The 23,292-nt window shown below is 43.4% G+C and overlaps 1 protein-coding gene across 1 annotated transcript in view; it reads left to right on the forward strand.

Moving 5' to 3' along the window:
• Window positions 1-22,395, forward strand: part of sacs (sacsin molecular chaperone) — a 35,373-nt gene extending 12,978 nt beyond the window's left edge. The window contains exons 8-12 of the mRNA XM_079514818.1: window positions 1,040-2,241; window positions 3,544-3,833; window positions 5,098-5,189; window positions 8,126-8,155; window positions 9,301-22,395. Of these exons, the coding sequence (XP_079370944.1) occupies window positions 1,040-2,241; window positions 3,544-3,833; window positions 5,098-5,189; window positions 8,126-8,155; window positions 9,301-20,855 (13,169 nt within the window). The 3' untranslated portion in view covers window positions 20,856-22,395. The remainder of the gene's footprint in view (window positions 1-1,039; window positions 2,242-3,543; window positions 3,834-5,097; window positions 5,190-8,125; window positions 8,156-9,300) is intronic.
• The last annotated feature ends 897 nt before the right edge of the window (window positions 22,396-23,292 follow it).

The raw sequence follows: 23,292 nt of genomic DNA on the forward strand, positions 1-23,292 counted from the left end.
TGCGACGGAGAGATGCAGCCACACGCATACCCGTAAATGTAGTCTCTGGGTTGTTTGACTCGTTTCTAACATATGAGTGAAAAGGCCGGGGTGATCGGTTTATTTTTCAAACACAGTTCTTATATGAAGCGACCTAAAATCGCCCTATGGGGATCTCAATGCAAATAAAAAAATACATGAACCTGTGTGTTGGTGCCCTCTACTGACAGAAGAGGGCAGTGACGTCAGGACTTTGGTGCTCTATTGTCACTGGGTGAAAAAAATGGGTTACAACAATTGTGTTAAAACCTTAGAAAATAAATCATTGTGTGTCATAATGGAAAGCATGGGTGTTGGGGTGAGAAGCATTTTAAAGAGCGAGAGATGCGCACGCCTGAGTCTTCATAATTCTTAGGAGGAGGTTAGTGTCGGGCTGAATTATTACAACTTAATATAAAAGGAGGGGAAATTTTCACTGATACATTATGTCTCACTGATAACTATAATTACTACTAGCACATATTATGTTCAGGCCTCGACTCTTATCAAATATATTGCTGCGTTAAAGTTCATGGTAATTGTTTTTGGTAATTCGATTTAGAACCCTCTGGATTGTCACAGCATCTTTTTACAGTCATTGAAGCAACATTAATGCCATCCTGTATGGAGTTCTGTGGGGAATAAGTGGGTCACAGTAAAATGCCTATTGAAATGGATGGTAAAGACCTCATTTGAGCTGTGTATGAATCAGTCATTGTCCAGAATTCCTCTTGGTGATGTGAGAGACTGAGGATACAAACATACGTACATGAAGTTATATCGGCCTGGGGGCCCAGCAATTAAAGTGTATTTATCTTTTCCCACATAAGGCTTTACTATTGCGTTTTTAGACGTACATTTTGTACTATTTAATATTTCTGTGTTATTGGTTAAATATCATACTAACATGATTTATTGATAGCAACTATGTCACACAATCTTAAGTGTGTGCAATTCGTTTTTCATGCTGTGGTTTTGAGCTCATCTATTGTTCCAAATGTCTGCATCCTGAATGTTTCAGATGTTCCAAGTATATTCAGTGGAGAGCAGATTGGCATACTGGACCCTCATCAGACCCTGTTTGGTGTCCACGAGTCTGGCCAATGCTGGAACCTGAAGACAGACATGAAGGAGATCACAGAGCTCAACGATCAGTTCAGTCCTTACGTCGGGATGTTCGGAAGCTCTGAGAAAACCATCAAGGATGGCAGCTTTCCCGGAACACTGTTCCGCTTTCCCCTTCGCACGAAGCCCTCGCAGCTGAGCGCCAACATTTACAACAAAGAGAAGGTCTTGGAGCTGTTCGAGTCGTTCAAAGCCGACGCAGACACCGTGCTCCTTTTCCTCAAGAGTGTGCAGAAGGTCTCCCTGCACGTGCGCGAGTCGGACGGCACCGAACGCATGCTCTTTCAGGTTACGGCGACAGAGAACAGCGAGGATAAGCTCGAGAGGCCCACCTCGCTCAAGACATTGGACCAAGCCATCGACAGCTACACCAACGGTGTGCCCAGCAGCACCGTCACGTGTGCCACTTACCAGGTGAACATTGAGACCCAGGACGAGGCGGCTAAGGAGAGCCAAAGGACCACCTGGCTGGTGTGTAACGGGGTGGGGGGCAGAGGGATGTGCACCGAACTGGACAGTCTGGCGGATGACCTGAAGTTCATCCCCAACATCGGCATCGGCCTTCCTCTCACCCTCATTGACACGGACGAGGACAAAGGTGCCGTGTCGCATTTCTTAGGGCGAGCGTTTTGCTTTCTTCCCCTCCCCCCCGGAGAGGAGAGCCTGACCGGCCTCCCGGTCCACGTCAGCGGCTTCTTCGGCCTGACGGACAACCGCAGGAGCATCAAGTGGCGGGAGGTGGACCAGTGGAGGGACCCGGCCGCCTTGTGGAACGAGCTGCTCATCGTGACGGTCATCCCCAGGGCTTACTTCACCCTCATCACTGAGGCCATCAGCAGGGTCCAGACCAAGAAGGACCAGGATTTTCCGCTCTCGCCCGGAGGCACCTACGGCGCCTGGCCGGACCCCGAGCGGGTAAGGACCCGCTGGAAGCCCATCCTCCAGCCTCTGTTCGAGGACCTGCTCCAGCAGCAAGTCATCTACTCCCTGAGCGAGACCTGGATCCGGATGGACGAGTCCGTGTTCTCGGAGTTGAACGGCACAGACGAGGACATCGCGGAGACGGTGATCAGCTACCTCCAAAGCTCAGGAATGCAGGTGCAGTGGAAGCTTAATAAGCTTTATATGTTTTTACTATTTTTATGTATTTGATGTATTACCATGTTTTGTTCTCGCTTACTGTAAATCGCTCTGGATTAAGAGTGTCTGCTAAATGCCTAAATTGTAAAATTGTAAATTGCAGAGGTGTAAGGTAACTAAGTACATTTACTTAAGTTACAATTTTGAGGCATTTGTACTTTACTTGAGCATTTGCGATTTCCAATACTACTACATTTCAGTGACAAATATTGTACTTTTACTCCACTACACTTATTTGAAAACTTTAGTTACTACTTACTTTATAGATTTTGATTGTTATTACAAAACATACATTACCCACTTCAGCCCTATACATTTAGACCATTTGAAAAAGTTCAATTAGCCCTTCACTAAGTCCCTCCCCAACCCATCCTTGTCCAATAGGCACGTTGGCAGCGAAGAAAGCTTGACCTGCATAGCAACCGTTGCTAAACTATTTGGATTGGCATTGGACAATCGCTTTTTGGGGTGGGATTTAGTGAAGGGCTAATTGTGATCTTGTAGATCACATTTTCAAAAGGTTGTATACATTTGAAAACTTGAAATGGGACATTTCTGCATAATGAGTACTTTTACTTTTGGTGCTTCAAGTACATTTTGACGCCAATTCTTTCGCACTTTTACTCAAGTACATTTTGAATTCCGGACTTTGACTTTATTGTAACACTAGTAGCTCTTACATTGCAGCATTGATACATTTACTTAACCCATTCAGGACGGAAACCCCGTTTGGTGTTTTAAGCATTATGTTATACTTAGCAGGTCTACAAGCTCATAGCTTGTAGATCTTCTATTTTTGAAAAATTGTGAAAACGTGGTGCAAATCTTTGAATATATTATTCTTTGAGAGCGAACGTTTTTAACTCAAATCTTTGCTTCTGGGGGGTGCCTGGAACAACATATTTCGGGATGGGGGTCGGTGGCCAATTACATATAATGTTTGGGGTCCTTGACATGCCTGAAGAAGGCCGAAAGGCCGAAACGTTGCTACGACTCTTATCAAAATAAACCTCTTGAACCAGCAAGTGGCGGTGTGCGGGTCTCTCCTCCTTCTTTAAAACCTTTTGCTGTTCTGCCAGGACCTATACGCACCTGCTATAAAATGAAACCGGGTGTGCGGAAGTCATCTCTCGAAGGGGTCCTTGACATGAAATATTGAGCACCACTGATATAGAAATTTCGACGTCAGGCCTAAATGGTTTAAGCAAATAAACGTGAGTTAACTCTTTTCTCCCCACACCACCACCACTGTGCACGCAGGTGGCCAAAGTGACGGCTGCGGTGGACAGCGTGATGGCCGCGTACGCGGCCGAACCCGGCGAGGTGAAGAAGTTGACCCCCGCGCTGGTACGGCAGGTGGTCAGGAAGTCCAAACACAGAGGCTCCGCCCAGGAGAAGCTGCGGCTGCTGGAGTTTGTGCTCGGCGACGAATGCTACACCGACCTCATCGGCCTGGAGCTGCTCCCACTGCAGGACGGCACGTTCGCAGCCTTCTCGTCCTCCCTCAGCGATAAGGACGCGGTTTATATCGCATCTGAAGAATACCCCAGGTGCATAAAACAAAGTGAAAAATGTTATACTGTATAAAAAAACGTAATTCTATGCTGCCCATTTTCTATTATGCATGTCTTGGTTGTCTAAAAAGAGATCTATCACAGTAACAGACAGGCGTTACATTAATTATGTATAGTCTCATCATTTTTAGAGCAGATTTAGGGCCCTCTCTTGGGCGCGCCTTACCCTTATTTTATATTATATTTCACTATCTTGAAGAACATTTTAAGAACTAGCCGATCTACATCGACACGTTGTAAGCTTTTAGATCAGCTATTTTAACTATTTTTAAATGTTTTTAAAAATAGTAAAAAATGGCAAATACGTTTAGGGGTAAGGGGTACAGGGTGGCGCAAGATATAGCACTCAGTGTTTTTGCAATATTTATATAATTCTAAGGGCCGGGTTACACTGGCGACGGAATTGGCCCGGAATTGCTCTGCTCCGTTACGCTACGTACGCACACTGCCACTATAGAGCGTCGCAGTCCCACCCCCTACCAGGGCCCAGGAAATGATTCTCCGTTCATTTTCCTCATAGACATTTCAGAAAGTATTTATTTAAAGACGTTTACGCCGCAGACAAAGCCAACTCTTGTCGTGACAAATCATGACAACAACATTTTTCGGGCCAAACAAAGAATTAGAAAGTCGAAAAAAACGGAAGGTTACGGAAGGTTGTTTTTCTTCTATGTAATTATTTGTTTGGTCCAAAATATTGTGTGTGTTGTCATGATTTGTCACGACTCGAGTTGGCTTCGTACGACGCTTAAAAGGTATTTAAATAAATACTTTTTGAAATGTCTATGGGAAAAATGCATTGGGATTCATTTCCTGGGCCTGGCGTCGTCATGCAAGGGGGCGGGACTGCGACGCTCTATAATCAATGGAACCAATGGTACGCTGCCACTATAATCAATGGAACCCGGCTACACCGAGCGCGGGTGTGCTGCTCTATTTTTTTGCGTGTCCGTGGTGGTTACGCAGCCCCTACGCCTCACCTTCAGAGGAAAGCAAACTGTAAATATGGAACTCCCCGCGGAGTGGACAAATTGTCAGTGCAGCCACCGCCTGCTGTACGGTTCCCCAGTGTAGCCCAGCCGTTAGACCTGTAAGTACAGCTTGTGTAAGAGGCTGGCTCATATTTGGCTAACAGCTCATATGTTTAACTGTTAAACTTGATTGGCATCAAGAAACATACAATAACACTAATGCTTAAAACAATGAATATTGTTTAAAACATGTTTTCCCCTGTGTTAAGGTCTCTTTACCCAGGACTGGAGGGCCGATTCTTACTGGAAGACATTAAGCCGTCGGTAATGGACAGCTTAAAGACTGCATCCAAAAGCAGAGGTAACCACTAACCGTACAGCGCTGTTTCAATGTCATACTCTCTCTCTCTCTCTCTCTCTCACACACACACACACACACACACACACACACACACACACACACACACACACACACACACACACACACACACACACACACACACACACACACACACACACACACACACACACACACACACACACACACACACACACACACACATTCATTTTTCCCATAGACTCTGCTCCTGACAAATCATGACAATAAACACAAAAATGGTGTCGAACAAATAATTAGAACAAAAAAATATATATATAGTTTAATTATTGCCTGTTACCACATCAGTACAGCATGGAATTATTGATACATTTGTTTTCGAACGTATCCTTTTTAGTCCTGGATCTCATGGTGGTCCGTGTCTCAAATGCAGCATAATAACCTTGATACGAAAAGGGTTGAAAACCACTGTACTATACAGACACACCATTCTGAAGTAGAATTACTTACTGTCCTAAAGCCTCGCTTCAGACATCACTGGCTCCAGCTCCAAGTTAATAAGCTTTTATTGCAAAGTTGGCCATTATGCTTGACATAAATGGGATAGATAGTACAGGGATACATAACAGCCAGGCCAAGTGCCAGGCTCTCATTAGCTAATGCTAAGCATTGTCACAAAGAATGCTGCATCATTCTGTTTTGTTTTCTATAGAAAATATTTGATTTATAGCTGCTCAATGCCTGGTTATTGGGGTTAACAATCATACCTCTGCCTTCAGGATTGGATGGATACATTGGCCTAAATTGTGCATTTAAGAGAGCTAATAATAATAATTAGTAATTCAGCTGCCTGAAGAAGGTCCGCAGACCAAAAGCTTGCAAAATAAATATTTTGATTGTGCACAGAGTGTGCAGAGCTTCCCTTTATATTTTTTTCATTATCTCTTTGTGACTCCAGCACCTCACTTACGTTTTTTCAGCAGATGAGTGGTGGTTCTTTTTACTTCAGAGAGCTAATAAGTAAAAGAGTTTCTCACTCAAGGGCAGCTGAAAAACCTGACAGATTCTGCGGATGTATGTAGGCCTTGAATTGGCTTCTTCTCACACTACAGTAGGTCACCTCATTCGCCTGCACAGCGTCCAGAAAGAGATGTACTGATATATGAGAGAGAGAGAGAGAGAGAGAGAGAGAGAGAGAGAGAGAGAGAGAGAGAGAGAGAGAGAGAGAGAGAGAGAGAGAGAGAGAGAGAGAGAGAGAGAGAGAGAGAGAGAGAGAGAGAGAGAGAGAGAGAGAGAGAGAAAGGCTTTCAGATACTGGCCACGCTCACTTGCATACTCATTCTTGGAGTTTGCCAAAAGAGCCATTAGCCTAGCAATTAGAATATGCTGAATGTACAGAGTTTTACTCTAAAACCGACTTTGAAAGACAGAACAGAACTACTATTTCCATAATCTTTTCACATGTTACATAATCAGAAATAGCATTCTTAACCCCCCGACCCTGTTTAAAAGGTCACAGTATGTAGTTAGTATGTTCCTTTTCTTGAGCCAAGAGTTATCTGTGGATCTAGCGTGTCACTATATCTATGTTAACTTGAATACAACGCCAAGGACTTAAGGTTAGTCTCGCGTGGCCAGAGTGTTGCCTCTCGCAATTTTCAAAATAATGCTTCCATCATACAGTCTGGGGCACGGAAGCTCTGATTATGAGGAAGTGAAGCCTCCTCCCCACTTCCGTTTTGTCTTCACAGTCACTCAAATGTATCTTGATATAAATAGAAATCATCTAAGCATATATACAGTTTAGCGTGCTGCTTAGCAGAAATGGAAATAATTTAAAAAAAAAGCTCTAAAGACATTTTAAAAATATATTTTCGTTTACAGAAATGGCAACTTCCGGATTCGGATTTTGGGAGGTGTAGTTCCAGACTCTCTAAACACTGACACCACGGCGCGTAATCAGTGCCTCAAACTGTGACTCCGCCCACCCACTGGGGAAGTTGTGATTTGCAATTTGCGGCATTTTCAAAAGTAGAGTAGCGATTATCAAACGTATTTGCAATGCCATACGTTGAAAGATCTGTTGCCCGTGGACAAGGCACGCTATCTCCGCAAGTTAGATAGCATCGGCATAGATGTTTGTCCGTATGTGATTAAGGATTGGACCAAGTTGCATTGGCAGCCATAGAAAATTCTTACCCCAGGCTAAAACCGGATGTGACGTTTTTGGGCGTTCCTGTCTAGCTTGGTGTCAGTGTATAGCATTTGGAGATTGTGGAATAGTTGTCTGGCTACGCGAGACATATGTTAAGGTTCACAGCTCACACAGTAGCTAATATAAATAGCTAGACAAACTGGATGTTACACTGTATAAATGTTGGCATTTTCTATGCTTGAGGCAGATCCTCACAGCAGCATCTTGTTAATGCAACCACCCCTCCCACACACACACTTCCCTGGCAGAGCGCACAGCACCCCTGCCCCCCTCCTTCCAACCAATCCATAAGGAGTTTCAGGGCTCCTACTGTACATTGCTATGTCATCATTACTGTCTCCTGGCTAGCAGATTGATAGGTTGCGGTGCTATCAAGGGAAATTAAATCCTCTTTGTATATTGTATGTCTTGCCTATTGGGGGAATGAATGAACATAGTCATCTTGCAGGCCTCCTTAGCCCTTATCCCTGAACTATCTATCGACACGTTGTTAGCTTGTAGATTATTTTAAAATGTTTTTCAAAATGTCAAAGACGTTTAGGGATATAAGGGGTAAGGCACTCAAGATAGGGCCCCACCTAATAGCCTGAAATAAGTAGCCATGTTGGATGTGTGAATTTGACCGTATGTCGATTAGGTTATGTTAGATTAAATAGCAAGGAGGCTAAAACAGGTCAAATGAAAGTGAAAAGATTAAATGTAAGTGTCATGGTTTCTAAAACACGTCACTTGAATTTAATTTCAGTGCAACAACAGTATCTTTGGGGGTGTTCTGGTAAGGTATTCTACAGTGTGATGATGAATGTTTTGAATGTTAAATATTAATCCAAACCAATGCAGCATTCTAAATGTCTTTACAACACTCACGCAAATGTGCATGTAAAGAAATACAAAAAACAAAAACAAAACAATGCCTCCGGCCACAGCTCTTGCCGGCGGAGGCATAAAAACCTTGAAAGCCTGTAACATTTTTTGTGTTTGTGTTGTGTTTGTGTTTTGTGTTTGTGCGGCCCCCATAATATCCTACATAACTGCATTGGTCTAATTCTAATAGTGTGTTCTTCTCATGGTGTAGCTTCAGCTTGTCATTCTTTTAGGCTTAAAGCTGCAGCTTTGCTGTACATTGTCTGTTTATGGTGTGAAATTAACAGCATTGTGTGTGTGTGTGTGTGTGTGTGTGTGTGTGTGTGTGTGTGTGTGTGTGTGTGTGTGTGTGTGTGTGTGTGTGTGTGTGTGTGTGTGTGTGTGTGTGTCAATTCTCAAATCATAAAATGTGAAATGTGATTGTTGTAATGCAAATATTTGGGTTTTGAACAGTAACTAACCTCATGTAAAAATGATGATTGAGCGCTTCCAAATTCCAATTAGTTGCACCCTATTTTGAAGAATAAATGTCTTATCAAGACTTACAAATACTACATTATGCTCGCCTTCACCTACACTTCCTCCTTGTGGATTTAATAGGTTGAAGGAATAGTTAATTCTTAACAAAACATGTGACAGATGTCACCTGGATTCACCTGGTCAGATTAGATAATGGAACAAGGAACAAACTAATAATTATTAATAGTTTGTATATGCTCAGTGTACATGTATTGTACTTGTGCAACTTTTAGGTACAAACAGGAACCAATGCAACTCCTTGCAAAACAGTTTAAGGACATGTCACACCAATGCAACTCCTTGCAACAAAACAGTTTTAAGGACACGTCACACCAAAGCAACTCCTTGCAACTGCCATTGGCAATAATGGTTGCATGCAACTACATGCAAGTACTCGCAACCATTTGGTTACAAGGAGTTGCATGGCGAGTCATTGGTGCAGTTTGGGCCTTAATGTGTAGTGTTGTAATGTATAGAAATAGTAATATAAACACATTTATCAATCATGGATCTCTCTTTTCTCTGTCTTCTCAACAGGAAGAACCTGTACTCAGTTACAAGTGCTAACTCCAGAGCGCTCCGCTCGACTCATCAAAGAGATCCTCACGACCGCATGGCCATCCAGAGACTTCACGGTCCACTGGAACTCAGAACAAAAAGAGCATCTGACATTCTCATGGTTAAAGATGGTTTGGAAACACCTTTATATTCATTTTGCTGACGATTTAAGCTCCTTTGAAGACATGCCTTTGATCCCGAGTGCGCCGCTCGAGGACAGCACGGACAAAGTGGAGCTCATGCGCCTCAAAACTCCCTCGCCCATTGTTCTCATTGATCACGAGGAAGAAGCACCAATTTCGGAGAACCTCCTTGACATCATGAAAAAGCTGGGAGCCGTGGTGATGAGAAAGCTGGACCCTTCTCTGCAGCACCCTCTTCTCAAGAATTACGTCCATCCATGCTCTCCTAGCGTGCTCTTGCAGATAATGGATAGATCGGCGACGCAGCGCATAGCCAGCACCGTCTCGTCTTTTTCCGTCAAAGAAAAGGTCGCACTCAGAGACTTTTTAGCGGGGCTGTCCGACATCACGGAAAAGGAGAGACGTCTCCTGCTAGAGCTCGCCATCTTTGAGAAACTGGGAGCTTGCTCCGAGAAAGGAGCCCCGACGTTTACCTCGCTGAGAGGAGCCAGAGCGTTGCATCACACCGCCAAATATCCGCCGCACGTAAAGCTGTCCCTCAACGTTGTGGGCTGTAGTGACGAGGCGTCAATCCGTCTCGTCAAGATGCTAAATGTAGAACAGGTGAAGACAACTGAGTGTCTGAAGCTTGTCATTCCGGATATCGAGAAAGGGTTCTACACAAAGGACGAGGTCACCAAAATCATGCTCTGGGCCCTCAAACATCTGTCCTTCCTCAAGAATGAAAATGCATCCGTGATCGGTTGGCTTTCCACCCTGAAGTTCATTCACATCTCACCGGGAAAGCCTGTCGCAGCCACAGACCTCTTTGACCCTGAGCTGGAAATTCTACAGGACTTGTTTTATATGGAGGAGAAGACCAGGTTCCCCACGAGTACATTTACCTCAACCCCTGATATTCTCCATTCACTCAGACAACTGGGACTGAAAAACGAGGTGCAACTCACTGAAAAAGATGTCATCCAAGTGGCAAAGAAGATAGAGGAGTTGAAAAACAACAAAGAACCTGAGTGGGATTCTGTGGTGAAAAAGGCAAAAACACTGCTGCAAATACTTAACCGACAAACTAAGTTGGTGAAGTCTACAGACACTCAGACATCGTTGTTAAAACTGAAATGGGTGCCAGTTTGCAAAGAGAGACCTCTAAACTACCCCAAATCCCTTGCTTGGTTGGGAGACACAGTCAACATCTGCTCACTATCTGACATGTGTGATATATCTCACGCAGTGCTCGTGGGGTCCTCCGTATCGCTTGTTGAGCGCACATCTGCAGGGATGAAGAAGGCCCTGAAGTTGTCGATGGAGCCGCAAGTGGATCAAGTGTTACAACACCTGAAAGCAGTGAACGACTGGCATAAATCCCAAGCGTTCAGCACCGAGGATTGGTACCAGTTTCAACAGATCCTTTTTGAGATCTATGGCTTCATGCAAGCTCACCTGGAGGACGCACGAGAAGCAATGAAGTCATTGCCTTTTGACTGGGTGTGGACAGGGAAGACATTCTCGTCGCCTGCCCACACTGTGCTAAAGTCCATCCCCGATTTAGATCTGCAGCCCTACCTGTACTCCCTGCCAAAGACCATTCGGAAATTTCACAAACTTTTTAAGTTTTGCGGCTCCGTGGAAGAGGTTGTGCCAAGCCATGTGTTTGGGGTTATTAAGACCATCCAGCAGAGATGTGAGGGAGAGATGACAAAAGAGGAAAGCAAACATGATCTCCTCCTTTTGATAAACATCCTGAGATGGCTATACAGCAGTCAGATATCGTTGGATGTGGACATGCACGTGCCAATCCTCAATTACAAAGACCCAAGTAAATTGGGTATGAAGCCCATTCATGAATGTACCTACTGTGACATTAAAGTGGATGATCTGAACGACTTACTTGAAGATGCATCAGAACCGATTATATTAATCCATGATGACATCCCAATGAAAACTGCAGAGTGGCTGAAAGTGCCATGCCTCAGCACGAGACTGATAAACCCAGAGAACCTGGGCTTTGAGCAGTCAGGCCAACGAGAACCTCTGACGGTGAGAATCAAGAACATTCTAGAGGAGTATCCATCTGTATCAGATATATTCAAAGAACTTCTCCAGAATGCTGATGACGCCAATGCAACAGAGTGCAGCTTCATGATCGACATGCGCAAGAACACCGACATTCGAGAGAACCTCCTCGATCCCGGCATGATTGCCTGCCACGGCCCCACCTTGTGGTCCTTTAACAACTCTGTGTTTTCCGACACTGATTTCCTGAACATCACAAGGTTGGGAGGATCAATGAAGAGATGTGAGGCAGACAAAGTGGGCAAGTTTGGTTTGGGCTTCAACTCTGTATATCATGTCACTGACATCCCTATCATAATGAGCAGAGAGTTCATGATCATGTTTGATCCAAACATCAATCACATCAGTAAGCACATCAGAGACAGGTCCAACCCAGGGATCAAAATCAATTGGAGTAAACAGCAGAAACGACTTAGGAAATTCCCCAACCAGTTCAAACCATTCATTAATGTCTTCAACTGCCAACTTCCTCTAGCTCAGGAATCCCCTTACAAATACAACGGTACACTGTTCAGGCTACCATTCAGAACAGAGCAGGAAGCTTCAGCGAGTGAAATCAGTAGCATGTACTACAACACTACAGACATCTACTCTCTTGTCGATGAGTTCAGCATATGTGGGCACCGGCTCATTTTGTTCACTCAGCACGTTGGAACCATGGTGTTGAAATACCTGAAATCTGAGGAGCTAAACCCTGCTGCAGCCCAAGATGTTGTCACCATAAACAAAAGTGTGTGGTCAACCAAAGCTTCATACGGACCACTGAGCATCCTGAAATCTGCTGCCAAAGTCATGAAAAGGGTAGCGAGCACCAACAGGGTCCCAGCTGATGTTCCCAAGTCTGGCTGCATCATACGCATTATGGTGGAGGAGTTTCACAATGTGTTCAAACGCATTGTTGATCTCCAGTCTCCTCTCTTCAGAGGCTCAGAGGAAGATCCCAATCAGTACTTTGAGATGGCTGCTAAAGGTGTTCAAAATAGAAGACTCACAGATGAAATGCCCACAAAAGCAGTCGAGGTCACTAACTGGCTAATTTGTTCTTCTATGGACGTTACTGAAGCTCTAAAATTTTCACTGGGCGAGAGTGGAAAAAGATTAGGACTGGTGCCTTGTGGAGGTGTGGGCGTTCTCCTCACCGAAGAGGAGAATCGTAAATGGACTGTGAAGACAAATGCCAACCCAATTGGAGAGGTGTTTTGCTATTTACCACTCAGGATCAAAACAGGCTTGCCAATCCACATCAATGGCTGCTTTGCTGTAACTTCAAACCGCAAAGAAATCTGGAAGACCGATACCAAAGGACACTGGAATTCAGTGTTTATGAGACATGTAATTGTCCAGTCATACATGTCCGCACTCGGTATGCTACGATCAATGTCTGAGAGTGGAGAACTGCTTGACTACAGCTACTATGCTACATGGCCCGACCCAAGTCTGGTACATGATGACTTCACACTTGTCAGCCAGGGCGTCTATCAGGAAATTGCCAAAGGCGGAGACAATGAGCAGGCAAAGGTTTTCTCAGATGGGAACATGTGGGTGTCAATCAAGTATGTCAGATTCCTTGATGACACTTTGCTTTGCAGACCAGCCATTGGCCCTGCCGCATTTAAGATTTTCTTAAAATACCTCACGAAGAGTGGCTCACAAGACCTCTGTGCCGTTGAGTTGCCTGATTGGGTGAAGGAAGGTTTTGACGATGCTGGATGTAAGGGGAGGTTAATGGAAAACACTCTTACGGAGAAACAGTTTTTCTCAGATGTATTTTTCCCTAATATCCAGGACATTGACAAAGAGCTCCGAGATCCCTTAATGCAGTATGTCCTGAATGACAAATTGGACGAATTTGAATCGATTCTAAGAGTGACTCCGTGCATCCCATGTTCTGGCCCTGAAGAGAACTTGGTTTTACCTTCCAGGCTGATCCATCCTGAGGGAAGAGTGGCTAAGCTTTACAACAGTGATGATGGAAGATTTCCTAAAGGGACCCCAAAGGACTACCTAGACCCTGTGTGTTTGGTGAAACTAGTGCAACTGGGAATGGTAAAGGATGACCTCCTATGGGAAGATCTTATTGAACGTACAGAGTCTGTGATAGACCTAAATGAAAAGGATCACATAGCTGCTTGCGTTCGCAGCAGCATTCTGCTCAGTCTCATTGACGAGAAACTGAAAATTAGAGAGACAGTAGCAGCTGAGCTCTTGGAGAAGCTACAGGACATCAAGTTCCTTCCATTCCTTACAAAACCTGCAGGGTTTTCCCTGCCATGGCATGGGAATAACTTCCCTCCTACTACTATGTTCTCTGCCAAAGAGCTCTTCACAACTGAACATCAGGACACTGTGTGTCTGATCAAGCCAATCCTGAGTGAGAACTCACCATCTTTCAAAGGTTGTGGTCCTATCGCTTTGGCTGTGAAAGACTTTCTAGGATTGATTAGAAAGCCTATCATTGGACTAGTCATCGGTCAACTCAAAGAACTGTCTAAATCATTTGACGGTGTCACTCTGTACCAGGAGAACATAACCAATGCCTGCTATAAGTATTTACATGAGGAGATGCTACAGCAAGATGGTGCAAAAGATCAAATCATGGAAGAATTGAAAACCTTCAACTCCATTCTGGTTGAGAACACATACGTCAATCCCTCCAAAGTTGCATTCCACCTGAACTTTGACGCTGCTCCATACCTTTACCAGCTGCCCAACAAGTACAGAAACAGTTGCCGTGAGTTGTTTGAAAATGTTGGTGTCCAAGCAAGTTTCACAATTGAGAATTTTTCAGCCATTCTTGAAATACTTAAGCAAGAATGTGGGCGAAGAGCACTCACTGAGGACAATTTTCAGCTGTCCCGAAGAATCATCAGTGAAGGAATATGGAGCTTGATCCGGGACAAAAAACAGGAAAACTGCCAAGGAAATGATGGAGAGATTCTCCTACCTGATAACCATATGATATTGCTGCCATCAAAGTCATTGTGCTACAATGACTGTCCCTGGATTAAAGTCAGAGACACCACTGTGAAATACTGCCACGCTGATATTCCGAGAGAGGTTGCTATTAAGTTAGGAGCTGTTCCCAAACGGCACAAAGCCTTGGAGAGATATGCCTCCAACATCTGCTTCACTACACTTGGGAGTGAGTTCGGACAGAAAGAGAGGCTCACAAGCAGGATTAAAAGTATTCTTAATGCATATCCATCAGAGAAGGAAATGCTAAAAGAGCTGCTTCAAAATGCAGATGATGCCAAAGCCACTGAAATATACTTTGTTTTTGATCCAAGAACGCATGGCACAGACAGAATATTTGATGACAAATGGATTCCAATGCAAGGCCCCTCACTCTGTGTATACAACAACCAGCCTTTCACAGATGATGATGTCAGAGGAATACAGAATCTAGGAAAAGGAACAAAAGAAGCCAATCCTGGCAAAACTGGGCAATATGGCATAGGATTCAACTCCGTCTATCACATCACTGACTGCCCCTCCTTTATCTCAAACAATGACATCCTCTGCATCTTTGATCCGCATGCACAGTACGCACCTGGGGCAACATCTGTGAGTCCCGGAAGGATGTTCAGGGATTTGGACTCTGACTTCAGATCTCAATTTTCAGATGTTCTAAATCTTTATTTGGGGGCTCATTTCAAGCTAGAACGTGCTACAATGTTCAGATTCCCCATACGCTCTAAAGAAATGGCAAGATCATCTGAGATCAGTTCTGTTCCGGCATCAGACAGAATGGTACAAAACCTTCTGGATAAATTGAAATCTGACGGTGCAGAGCTTCTGATGTTTCTCAACCACATGGAGAAAATATCAATCTGTCAAATTGAGAATGCAACAGGAGAGCTGAAGGTGCTATATTCAGTGACTGCTAAAATTACTGATGGCGATCGTCTAAAACGCAAGCAGTTCCACGCTTCTGTCATCGATAGCGTCCTCAAAAAGAAACAGCTCACTGCTATTCCAGTCCAGCAGATAACCTACACAATGGATATAGAAGACACAGCTGGTAATTCAACAACTTGGATGATCTGCAACCGATCTGGCTTCCCCAATGTTGAAAGTGTTTCCAAAAGTGTGATTTCGGCCCACAAAAATGAAGACATAACTCTCTTTCCACGTGGAGGGGTAGCTGCATGTGTAAGCCACAACTACAAGAAACCTCACAGAGCGTTCTGCTTTCTACCCCTGTCACTGGAGACCGGCCTGCCGTTTCACGTCAATGGGCATTTTGCTCTAGATTCTGCAAGGAGAAACCTGTGGAGAGATGACAACGGAGTAGGGGTAAGAAGTGATTGGAACAACAACTTGATGACATCACTGATAGCTCCTGCCTATGTGGAACTGATGGTTCAACTGAAACGTCGATACTTCCCAGGTCCTGATCCCACCATGACTGTGTTACAGGGAACCCCAATTCACGTGGTTAAAGACACATTACGGAAATTCCTCTACTTTTTCCCAGTCAACAGGGTTGACATACAGCCGGATTGGTACTGCCTGGTTAAAGCTGTGTACAGCTGCATTCATGCTGACCTGAAGCGTCTACTTCCTGTCGTCAGGACACCGCAAATTGATAATTCAGACCTGCACTCTGTTATTTACATCTCGTGGGTGAACACGTCCACTGCACACAGAGGCAGAGCCTTTTTTGACAATCTAATGCAGGATGAGCTCCAACACCTGAAAAACACAGAGTACAACATCACTACAAGGAAATCTGTTGCAGAAAACGTTTACAGGCTGAAGAACTTGGTCTTGGACATTGGCTTTAACTTGGTCTATGGCTGCGACGAGACAGCAAATCTTTACCTCTGCTTGGAAGATGCAGGAATTCCAGTGACTTATGTGACATCTGAAGATGTCCGCGACTTTCTGTTCACGTATTCATCGCCAGACACATCTTGCCAAGTTGGGAAACTCCCCTGTCGACTGCAGCAATCAAACTACAAGCTTTTTCACAGCTTGAAGCTTCTAGTCGACTACTGCTTCAAGGACTTAGAAGGGGATGACATCAAAATAGAGGGGTTGCCTCTGTTGATAACAATGGACAACATGCTTCAGGTATTTGACTCCAAAAGACCAAAGTTCCTGACAACACACCATGAGCTGATCGCGCCAAGGAAGGAAATGTTCATGAATACATTGTACCTCAGGTACAGCGACCTACTGATGAAAGCCGGTGTTGCAAAAACCTTTGACATCAACAGCTTTGGTGACTTACTGAGTTCATTTCTCCCTCGAGAGTACAGAACACGCATCCCTGTAAAGTGGAGAGATGGCTATGCAAGTGAATCCTGGCTGAAAAGCGTGTGGAACTTCATCAGCGAGAACATTGCCGTCAAAGAAGGCCAGGAAGAAGTCAAACCAAGTTTTGACACAGTGATTGACATTCTGAAGGACTGGGCTTTACTGCCTGGCACCAAATTCATGGCAAGAGAAAAGCTTGTTGTACCCGAGCATGATGTACTGTTGCCCCTGAGTTTGATGAATATTGCCATCTTTCCACAGGGGCAAAATGATAAAGTCTATCACTGCCTTATGAAAGGAGGCTGCATTCAACTCGCAGTGAACAAAATCTGTGGCAAAGACAACCCAATCATGTCTTTTCTGGCACAGCACACAGCAAACATCGATAATCCATCCAGCATCTTGAAAGCACTGGAGTACATGATTCAGACGTCAGCATTCAAAGCAGCAAGCTTGACCGACAAAGACATAGAGGCTCTTCTGTTGTATTTTAATTGCAACCTGGTTAATCTCACACAAGAGGATGCACAGAGCCTCAAACTGCTCCCATGCTTCAAAACAGTGAGTGGCAGGTACATAAGCATTGCAAACTACGGTTCATGCTATGTTCTGGCAAATTGCATTCCTACCGCTGAGATGGACAAGTGGGCCACCACAACATCCTTTGCATTTCTTGCTGACAATCCACAACTCAAAGAACTGTACAGTTTCCTTGGATGCACTGCAATGGATGATCTGGAAGTCTACCACAAACATCTCCTGCCAAAGTTTGAAAGTCTCTCATATGATGCAAAAATTGAACACATTGTCTATTTGAAGGAAAGACTTGTGTCAATGGAGGACTCGTGTGAGATAAAGGACCAGCTGTATGAAAAGTTGGAAGCATTGTCGTTCATCTATGACTACACAAACAGGCTCAAGTCAGCCAAGTTGTTCTATGATGAGACAGTGAAAGTGTTTGAAGTTATGCTGCCTGCAAAATCATTCATACCCAAAGAGTTCTTCAAGAAAATAGAGCAAGTGTCAAAACCCAAAAATGGAACAGCATTCATAACCTCCTGGATCACATTCCTTCGAAACATTGGACTTAAGTATGAAGTCTCACAGCAGCAAGTCCTCCAGTTCGCAAAAGAGGTCAGCATCAAAGCTCAAACCGAGAGCTGGACCAAAGAAAAGGCACAAACCATTGTTGATGTTCTCCTGAATCACATATTCAATGAGAGGACTGATCTGTTTGTCGGTGCTTTCCTCAAAGAGCTCTCAATGATACCATTCTTGTGTCCTGAGCGAGCTCCCACAGAACTCATCCGTCTTCATTCACAGTACCAAGAAATGAGTGGTACACTTCCACTGATTCGTTTTAGTGGCTCTCAGGTCAATCCAAAATTCAAGCAAACAGATATAATCCACTTACTTTGGACATCTTGTCCTATTCTACCAGAGAACGCTACACCATCAAGTTTAAACGATCAGGAGGGAAGTACACTCACTGGGCAGGAGCAGCTTGACCAAGTACTGACCATGTTAAATGTCAACATGGAGCCACCCCTGGAGAAAGTCATAAATAACTGCAAGAACATCTGCAACATATCTACCCCAGACGATGATATGGTGAAAACAAGGAACAAAGTTTTAAGGTCCACCTATGAATTCCTCAATGCAGATAAAAGAGAGTTTCGCTACCAGCTCCGTGGGGTGACCTTTGTCATGGTTGAAGATGGCTGGAAACTTCTGAAACCGGAAGAGGTTGTCATTAACTTGGACAATGAATCTGACTTCAAGCCCTACTTGTACAAATTGCCACTGGAGCTGGGCATATTTCATCAACTGTTTAAACTCCTGGGCACAGAAGATGTTGTATCAACAAAACAGTATGTTGAAGTGCTATGTCGCATTCACCGAAATTCAGAGGGCAAGCAGCTTGATCCAAATGAAATGAGAACTGTGAAGAGGGCTGTCTCTGGGCTTTTCAAATGTCTCCAGAATGATCCAGTGGAAATCCGTAAAGAGATGGAAAGCCTCAGAGATGTAATTTTTTACCTGCCAAGCCATGATGGTAGATTAGCCAAATCTAACAGCCTGGTGTTTGATGATGCCCCACACTACAAGAGCAGGATTCAGGGCAATGTTGGTGTTCAAATGCTTGTGGACATGAGCCAATGCTATCTGGGCAAAGATCATGCTTTACACACAAGGCTGATCATGCTACTTCCACAGAAGCTAAGACCAAGACTCCTGAGTAACATCCTGGAAGAGCAACTAGACGAAGACTCTCCCAAAATGTGCCAGTTTGGAGCTCTGTGTTCACTTCAGGGCCGACTTCAGCTGCTGCTGTCTTCAGAGCAATTCATCACTGGACTGATCAGAATAATGAAACACGAGAACGATAATGCATTTCTTGTGAATGAGGAGAAGGCCATTCGACTCTGCAAAGCACTTTGTGAGGGCCTGAAAGTCTCTTGTTTTGAGAGACTCCAGACAACGCTGAGAGTCAAAGGATGCAGTCCTATCCCGCACAGCCGCAGTGAAACACTGGCTTTTCTGAAGAGGTATGGGACAGCTGTGATTCATCTCTATATCCAACACTCAGACAGCAAAGATATAAACTTTCTCTTGGCGTTGGCTATGACATTGAAGACGGCTACAGACAATTTGATATCTGACACTTCCTATCTCATTGCTATGTTAGGCTGCAATGACATTTACAGAATCACAGAGAAACTGGACAACCTGGGTGTAAAGTATGACTCGTCAGAACCCTCAAAACTTGAGCTTCCACTTCCTGGCACCCCTATACCCACAGAGATACACCACTTCCTGCTCATGGATCCCATGAATGTATTTTACCCAGGCGAATATGTGGGTTATCTTGTGGACTCTGAGGGTGGGGATATCTATGGGTCGTACCAGCCTACCTACACGTATGCCATCATTGTTCAAGAAGTTGACAAGAAAGAGGAAGACAACCCAAGCGTCCTTGGGAAATGCTTCCAGATTGATATTGGTTACAGTGAATATAAAGTAGTCAGTTCTCTCGATTTGTACAAATTCTCCAGACAGGATGAAAGCAGTCATGTACGAGATAGCAGTTCCCCATCAACTCCAACCAGTCCAGATTGTCGTTCCACTGGACCACGAATGGTGCCTCCTCTTTTTTCTGCCGGCAAGGAAAATCAAAGACCCTCTACCCAAAAACAATCGCCTAAAAAGATAAAGCTTCACAAATTGCCTGAGATTCTGAAAGAAGTGACCTTAGTAGTTGAGCAAGCTTGGAAGCTTTCTGAGATGGAGAGAAAGAAGATAATTCGCCGGTTGTATCTCAAATGGCATCCCGACAAAAATGCTGAGAATCTGGACATTGCCACTGAGGTCTTTAAGCACTTACAGAACGAGATCAACAGGTTGGAGAAACAGACGCTGACAGATCAACAAAACACAGAAAGAGCCTCGAGGAGACCTTTCTCATCGTCTTCCACACGATTCCAGTCAGAGAAGTCCTCCTTTCAGAGGTTCTACACATCATGGAACCAGGAGGCAACAAGTCATAAAACGGACAAGCAGCAATTCCGGGAGCAATACACTAGTTATGCGGGTACTTCACATTCTAATCGTTTCTTCGTCCCCCCAACCTTTAAGTCTGTTGGAAACCCTGTTGAGGCCCGCAGATGGATGAGGCAAGCAAGAGCCAACTTCTCCGCTGCTCGAAATGACCTCCATAAGAATGCCAATGAGTGGGTATGTTTCAAATGCTACGTGGCCACAAAGCTGGCACTGATAGCTGCCGACTATGCAGTCAGAGGAAAGTCGGATAAAGACGTGAAACCCACAGCTCTGGCACAGAAAGTAGAGGAGTACGCCTCCCAGTTAGCAGGACTTAGCAATGACGTTCAAATCCTGGAGGGATATGGCGTGGACAGCCTAAGAACTCGTTATCCTGATCTTCTTCCGTTTCCACAAATCCCAAATGACAGATACACATCTGAGGTGGCGATGAGAGTGATGGAATGTACCGCACGGATTATCATAAAACTTGAAACCTTTGTGCAGCAAAAAATATAAAACAGTCTTCATAGCGCTGTTACACATCAGAAAATGTAACTAAATCAAGTTATTATGCATAGATCATCTGAGCAAGAGAGGGACAATAGCGGCTGTGTGCAATATATTTATATTTATATTATTGTTTTGGGGCAAATTGAAGTTTCCAGCTGGCAGCTTATGGTACATTTGCTGTTTCTACCTTTGATGGTGGAAGGTGGCCTATGCACTGTGTTCAAATGTATGGCTCCCATATCTAGGCTGTCAAAATAATGTTGCTACTGTATAACTTGTGTAAACAGACACATTATGTTCTGTAGATGCTGTACATACAAAAGCCTCAGCAATACATTTTGGCTACCAAAGTCCCCATATTGAATATATTTGCTCTGAGTTATATTAGAAACTATACGCTGCTTTTTTTACTTTATCTTTTATAAATATATATTTTTCCTGCCACAGATAACCAGTTTACTGTACTGGGTGTCATTCTAGTCTGTTATATATCTGTTATATACCAGTTATTTCTCTGCAACTGTCAAATGTCACAAGTTATCATGCAATGTGTCCAATTTGCAAGATCTCAAAACAAGTCAAGGAAATTACAATCACATTTGTATTTGTACATTACTTATTTTGTATTTTGATGGTTGATTTCATATTGTTTTCATATTTACAAGTTGTAAATTGTATGTATCATAGCCAGTTGCTTGTTAATGACAGAGCACTTTCTTGAAACTCCTCATGCACTTGTAGAGTGCTTGTGTCTCCCCCAGCAACTAGGGAAAATTCAACTGTGAACAGAATGTCCGTTGATGTTACACTAAGCTTAACTTAAGTTAACTATGACCTCTCTCAAGATATAATATGTTAGCTGATTGTTCAGATTTCTCTCCATATACAGGATGATGACATGGTGACTGATGGCTTTGTATGATCATTATCATTCGGTGCTTGTATGTTGATTGTTAGCACAAATTACCTTCATGTTCTATGGCATTCTCTGGAGGGAAGGAAGCTGGCTGAAAAAATATGGGACAAAATGGTATAGATTAACCAGGCTAGGTATAGATAGCCTATTAACAAATGCTTTGAGAATTTTTTATGGATATTTTCATTTGTATGTACCAAGACAATTAAGAGCCCGTTATTTTTCCAGTGATGGCCTCATCATGCATAGTGTCAAATACTTTTGGTACATTATGTTACATGTTGATTATTTAATTTGGGTACATTTTAACTGGTTTACTTTTGCCAAAGCAAAACCATGTCTATTTGGTTGTTTGACATTTTCTGGTTTAAGGAACATATAGTAAGTACCTTGCTTTGTTTTTGCCATAATGTACCGGTACAGTACTACAGTACAAGATATAACATACTGTAGCATAATGCAACTTCAAAAACACATTTCAAATGTGCTTATTTTCTTATATGTCTTGTTACACCTTGATGTTGAGGTCAGTCAAGGGATCTCATTGATGATGACACATTTTACTAACATTAGCAAATGGTTAAACCTTGTATATCACATGTTGACGTACACTGTGTGCCATTGATAATAAATCTCCCTTAAATACATTTTGCTTGTTTTTCATAGTTTACTTTATGGTGGGTAATGTACACAGTGAGTCTTCAACATGGGGTCTGGGACCCTAGGGGGTCCTCAGACTCTGAGAGAGTATAAATGGAACCAAATGGACCCGCAAGGGTTCATTTGGTTCCATTTATACTCTCGAGTTAAATCAACACTCAGGTTTTTTACTGTGTAGTTTTATGGGTGCTATCATTCAGTTTATTTAATAACACGAGGTGAAACATATTAAAATTGTTCAACTAGCCAATCTACATCAACACGTTGTGAGCTTGTAGATCGGCTTTTTGAACTATTCTAAAATGTATTTAAAAATGGTAAAAAACGCATAAAGCATTACACTTAGTTTACTTTATGGTGGGTAATGTACACAGTGGGTCTTCAACATGGGGTCTGGGACCCTAGGGGGTCCTCAGACTCGAGTCCTAGCATCTTTATTCTGTGGGAAACATTCGCCAAAGAATAGTCAATCTACAAGCTCACAAGGCATTGTGAGCTTGTAGATTCAGCAAAGATATTTGGTGTAGGTGGAAAAAAATAGGTACAGGGGCCAAAGGTCAAGTTTACCATTATCATTAACATGAATACAACGTATTAATAGAAAAGATAATAATTATTAAACAAACAAACAAAAACTGGGTACCTTAGTATAATTAGTCAGTCCAATCTGAATAGAATTTTTTTTTTGTGATTTTCGTCCTCTCAAAACAAATTCTATATTTATTTATTCTATTTATTTATTTTCTAAGTCAACATAGCTCTAGAATGTGATCTTACATACATCACAGACACGTCAACACTGTTCCATTTGTTGTCACGACTGGTCCTCTGGCGCCCCCCTCTGGTTAAAGATTGAATCCATGGCAG

Source organism: Electrona antarctica (assembly GCF_951216825.1).
Source record: "Electrona antarctica genome assembly, chromosome: 11".
In the NCBI taxonomy this organism is placed as follows: Eukaryota; Metazoa; Chordata; class Actinopteri; order Myctophiformes; family Myctophidae; genus Electrona; species Electrona antarctica.